Source organism: Impatiens glandulifera, chromosome 4 (genome assembly GCF_907164915.1).
Source record: "Impatiens glandulifera chromosome 4, dImpGla2.1, whole genome shotgun sequence".
NCBI lineage: Eukaryota > Viridiplantae > Streptophyta > Magnoliopsida > Ericales > Balsaminaceae > Impatiens > Impatiens glandulifera.
In genome coordinates this window covers 54551569-54556196 of record NC_061865.1, presented here as the reverse complement: position 1 = coordinate 54556196, position 4628 = coordinate 54551569, and the positions used below count along the sequence as shown (strand labels likewise).

The 4628-nt window shown below is 35.1% G+C and overlaps 2 protein-coding genes across 2 annotated transcripts; both read left to right on the top strand.

Moving 5' to 3' along the window:
* LOC124933722 (auxin-induced protein X15-like) lies at positions 1-465 on the top strand. Its single transcript, XM_047474161.1, has one exon. The coding sequence runs from the start codon at positions 25-27 to the stop codon at positions 295-297; it is 273 nt and encodes a 90-aa protein (XP_047330117.1). The 5' UTR covers positions 1-24; the 3' UTR covers positions 298-465.
* Positions 466-3104: 2639 nt separating this feature from the next.
* Positions 3105-3615, top strand: LOC124933724 (auxin-induced protein X15-like). Its single transcript, XM_047474163.1, has one exon. The coding sequence runs from the start codon at positions 3160-3162 to the stop codon at positions 3430-3432; it is 273 nt and encodes a 90-aa protein (XP_047330119.1). The 5' UTR covers positions 3105-3159; the 3' UTR covers positions 3433-3615.
* The last annotated feature ends 1013 nt before the right edge of the window (positions 3616-4628 follow it).

Genomic DNA, 4628 nt, shown 5'->3' with positions numbered 1-4628 from the left:
AGAAAGCATTCCCTCCCTAAGAACATGGGCTTCCGCTTGCCAATCATTGCTCAGGCCAAGCAAGCAAATCGACAGTCTCTCTCTATAGTGTCCAAAGGCCATGTTGCAGTCTATGTAGGAGAATCGGAAAAGAAACGCTATGTGGTCCCCGTTTCATATTTGAACCATCCTCTTTTTCAAGATTTGCTCAGCAAGGCAGAAGAAGAATTCGGGTTTGATCATCCAATGGGTGGTCTCACCATCCCTTGTAGAGAGGAAGACTTCATCCATATGACATGCAGCTTGAATTGCTCATGAGAAGATTAGGATATGAAAGCGACTTCTAACATCCCTTACACAACTACCGAGTCTTGATTTTATTTCATATGAAATTTTCAAATGTAATCATATGAAGGGAAATCAATACAATTACACTTGTATCATTCTTTTTTGCTTGATGTAAAATGACAGTTGTTAACTTTTATCTTCTTCTACTTGGTTGGTCATAAAGACCTTTTGGGTTCAACTGAACTTCTGAATTGTGTTTCATTTTATAGAATAGACCAATATTAATCGTATCCCCTCTTTAATCCTAACAAATAAATAATCTAACAAGGAGAAAACATTTGCACAATACTAAGGAAAACCAATTAACAAATTTGGAACATCAAGGAGAAAGTTTCATCTGCGACAAACGTGTATCACTTGTATTTTGCACATGAGGAACTAGAAATCCAAAATAGAACTAATAATTCATTTATATTTCTCAAACGAACGTCTATGATAGATCCCTAAAATTAAACAGAAAGGGACTAGAATAAAATGTAGTTATTGTAAATTTCACAAAACTGATTTAGATTTTGGACTCACTTACTGTAATCTGTAATGAATGGATGGCAACAAGGGTATCTCTAGATTTATGAAAGTTTACTGTTGGATGCTTTTATGCGAATCTCTCATATTTACGGCATATTTTCTCCAATCACTGCGTTAGAGGTTATCCACCATCTTAACTATAGGTTGGGACATAAATCCATCGAATTTCTATTGATTAATGGGACACTGAAACCATAGACAAGATTTACATGCCCTAAACATGTCTCGCCTCTGCAAGGTTGGCAATTCACTCAATTTTTTTTTGTTAAGGCCATATGGGTTGTTTGTATATATAAGTACGTATACTATCATTCCATTAAATTGGGCCATAGCTTAGAAGGACCACCTGTTCACATCATTGAAAGATATTCTACCAGCAAAGAAGAAAATCATCACATGCTATGTCTTTATCTATGCTTCAGTAAATGTTGCATTTGCCCTCTCTTTCTCTAGATAAACAAACAGATGACATATGATGTACTTCCTTTAATAGTGGAGAAAAAAATTTGGAGCAAAAATGCAAATAGCCAGGGCATCTCATACACAGAAGATTATGATAAAGACATTCATTTATGATAGAGACCCACTAGAAGATATGAGACATGGAATTAAATAAGGAGACAATGCCATGTGAATACCTTATGAATATCTTCTATTTCAATCTCTACCTTCCAATTCATTTGTGGTTGTTGTTCATGTAGGGTTCTCTTCTTCTTTCTCTTTTTCTCCATTCCTCTATATATACATAACTAAACATTTGTCAAATTATCAAACATTTTCCAGTCCAAAAAATCTCATAAATTAACATCTTACCTTCAGGTTTCTTCAAGTATACATAAAGAAAAGCCACTCATGGCAATCCAATTCCTCAAGCAGATCCTTCCCAAGGCACGAGCGGTCTCAAAAACGGCCGCCGTCCCTAAAGGACATGTTGCAGTCTATGTTGGGGAGTGCCAGAAAAGGCGATTTGTGATTCCGATATCATATCTGCAAAATCCGTCGTTCCAGAATCTCCTTACGAAAGCTGAAGAAGAATTTGGGTTCCATCACCAAATGGGAGGCCTCACTATTCCGTGCAGAGAAGAAGCATTCATCAATCTGTTACAACTTGACGTGAACAATCCTTAGTTAGAAAGAAGAGCATACATACAGAAATAGGGGTTAGGAATTGGAGAAAACTCCATTTTGTTTGACTTTAGAACTAACTTCTCTTCCTACATTTTGTACATGCAATTTATGCTCATTTGTAGCAAGCAGCTCCATTAAAGGAAATGAAACAGAAAGAAATTCATTAGTATTTATGGGTGTCGTTTTATCACACTATTATTAATCTCATCATAGTACAGAGAATTAAACGTTTATTGACCAAAGACAAGCAGTTTCATAAGAGAGTTCATCGCTCAAACGGAACCTTAATCATAATGACAAAAGGAAGAATGCTTGCTAATCCATACAGACCGGTATAATTTGAACAAAAGAAAGAGAACATAAACAGCAACAAATTAAACAATATATATTAACATAAAAAAGTAATTGAAGTAAAACCGCCATCAATAGATCAGCAATTAAGCCATTCTGAAAACACAAAGTGCACCTTACTGACATGACACCCAAATATCAAATATCCTCCGTCTTCATTTTTTAAACTTAAATTGTTTGATGTAGGTATTTTTCTTAAGAGACTTACCACCAACATCTGGAAAGTTTGATGTAGCTTTACATTAACTTCTAGTGACTGGTGAAAAATAATAAGATGTCTGCATATGGACTGTTAACAATTTGCCTACAGAAATTAGTAATCATTGTGAATTGCAATGGACACAATAGGGCATATACTTGAACAATTTCTATGTAATTAAATTAAAGAGTATTGGGAAATAAACAGAGGCCTGTGATCCTACTTAACAGTCTACTATTTCTTGCTCCAAGAAAAAATAAATGGCTTCTAACTCACTAACCTTATCCATATGAATGCATAAATTCAGTAATTCACATCTTTCAAGTAATTACAAGTAGGCCTGATTGGATTGTAGGTCGGAGTTGCCACCTACAACTACAGGTCCCATATTATCACGAATCAATGTTCATTTCTTTAGGCAAGTCCATGTGATATATGCCCCACTGCATTGTGCATTCAATGAACCAACAATTTCATGTTAATAATTGAAACAGATCCTTGCAATCCATAACATTACCTCTCCTATATAAACATTTTCAAGCAGCAACATCCACATAAAAGCTCACTTCCTTCTATTAAACACTAGCAGTTTTAGTTTTTCAAAAAATAAAGCATTCCCTAAGATCATGGGCTTCCGCTTGCCAATCATTGTTCAAGCCAAGCAAGCAAATCGACGGACTCTCTCCATAGTGCCCAAAGGCCATGTTGCAGTCTATGTAGGAGAATCAGAAAGGAAACGTTATGTGGTCCCCGTTTCATATTTGAACCATCCTCTTTTTCAAGATTTTCTCAGCAAGGCAGAAGAAGAATTCGGGTTTGATCATCCAATGGGTGGTCTCACCATCCCTTGTAGAGAGGAAGACTTCATCCATATGACATGCAGCTTGAATTGCTCATGAGAAGATTAGGATATGAAAGCGACTTCTAACATCCCTTACACACAACTGTCGAGTCTTGATTTTATTTCATATGAAATTTTCAAATGTAATCATATGACAGGAAATCAATACAATTACACTTGTATCATTCTTTTTTGCTTGAAGTGAAATGACAGTTGAATCAGTCTGTTAACATTTATCTCCTTCTACTTGGTTGGTCATAAATACTTTTTGGATCATTTGAACTTCTGAATTCTGTTTCCTTCTGTTAGAACAGGCAAGTATTAACAAAATCTCCTCTTTAATCCTAACAAATAAAAAATCTAACCAGGTGAAAACATTTGCACAAACATAAGGAAGTCCAAATGACAAATTTGGAACGACAATGAAAATATTCATCTGCGACAAATGCTTAACATGCATCACTTGTATTTTGAGAAATCCACTATATGAGTTGGGCAATTCATTTTTATTTCTCAAATGAAAAGTATAATAGATTCCTGAATTTAAACAGCAAGAGATTAGAATAAAATGTAGTTCTTGTAAATATCACAAAATTGATTTCGATTTTGGATTTCGAATATTTAATTAATCCTCACTTAATGTAATCTTTTGATTACTATAATGAATGGAAGGCAACAAGGTTATGCCTAGATTTATGAAAATTTACTGATCGATAGATGCTTTTAAGAGAATGTCCCATCACCGCATTAGAGGCTATCCACCATCTTAACTATAGGTTGGTACATATTTCTTTCTAATTTCTATTGATTAAGGGACACTGAAATCATAGACAAGATTTAGATGCCCCAAACATGTCTGGCCTCTGCAAGGTTGGCGAATCATCCAAATATTTTTATTAAGGCCATATGGGTTGTTTGTATATATAAGAACTTAAGCTTTCATTCATTTAATTTGGGCCATAGCTTAGAAGGACCGCCTGTTCACGACATTGAAAGAAATGCTACCAGCAAAGAAGAAAATAATCACATGCTATGTCTTTAGTAAGTGTTGCCTTTGCCCTCTCTGGTAGCATTCATTTATGATAGAGACCCACTAGAAGAGATGAGACAAGGAATTAAATAAGGAGACAATGCCATGTGAATACCTTATGAATATCTTCTATTTCAATCTCTACCTTCCAATTCATTTCTGGCTGTTGTTCATGTAGGGTTCTCTTCTTCTTTCTCCATTCCTCTATATATACATAACTAAAC

Bases quoted from the DNA above. Each gene is read 5' to 3' on its own strand.
- LOC124933722 (XM_047474161.1), top strand. From the start codon at position 25: ATGGGCTTCCGCTTGCCAATCATTGCTCAGGCCAAGCAAGCAAATCGA.
- LOC124933724 (XM_047474163.1), top strand. From the start codon at position 3,160: ATGGGCTTCCGCTTGCCAATCATTGTTCAAGCCAAGCAAGCAAATCGA.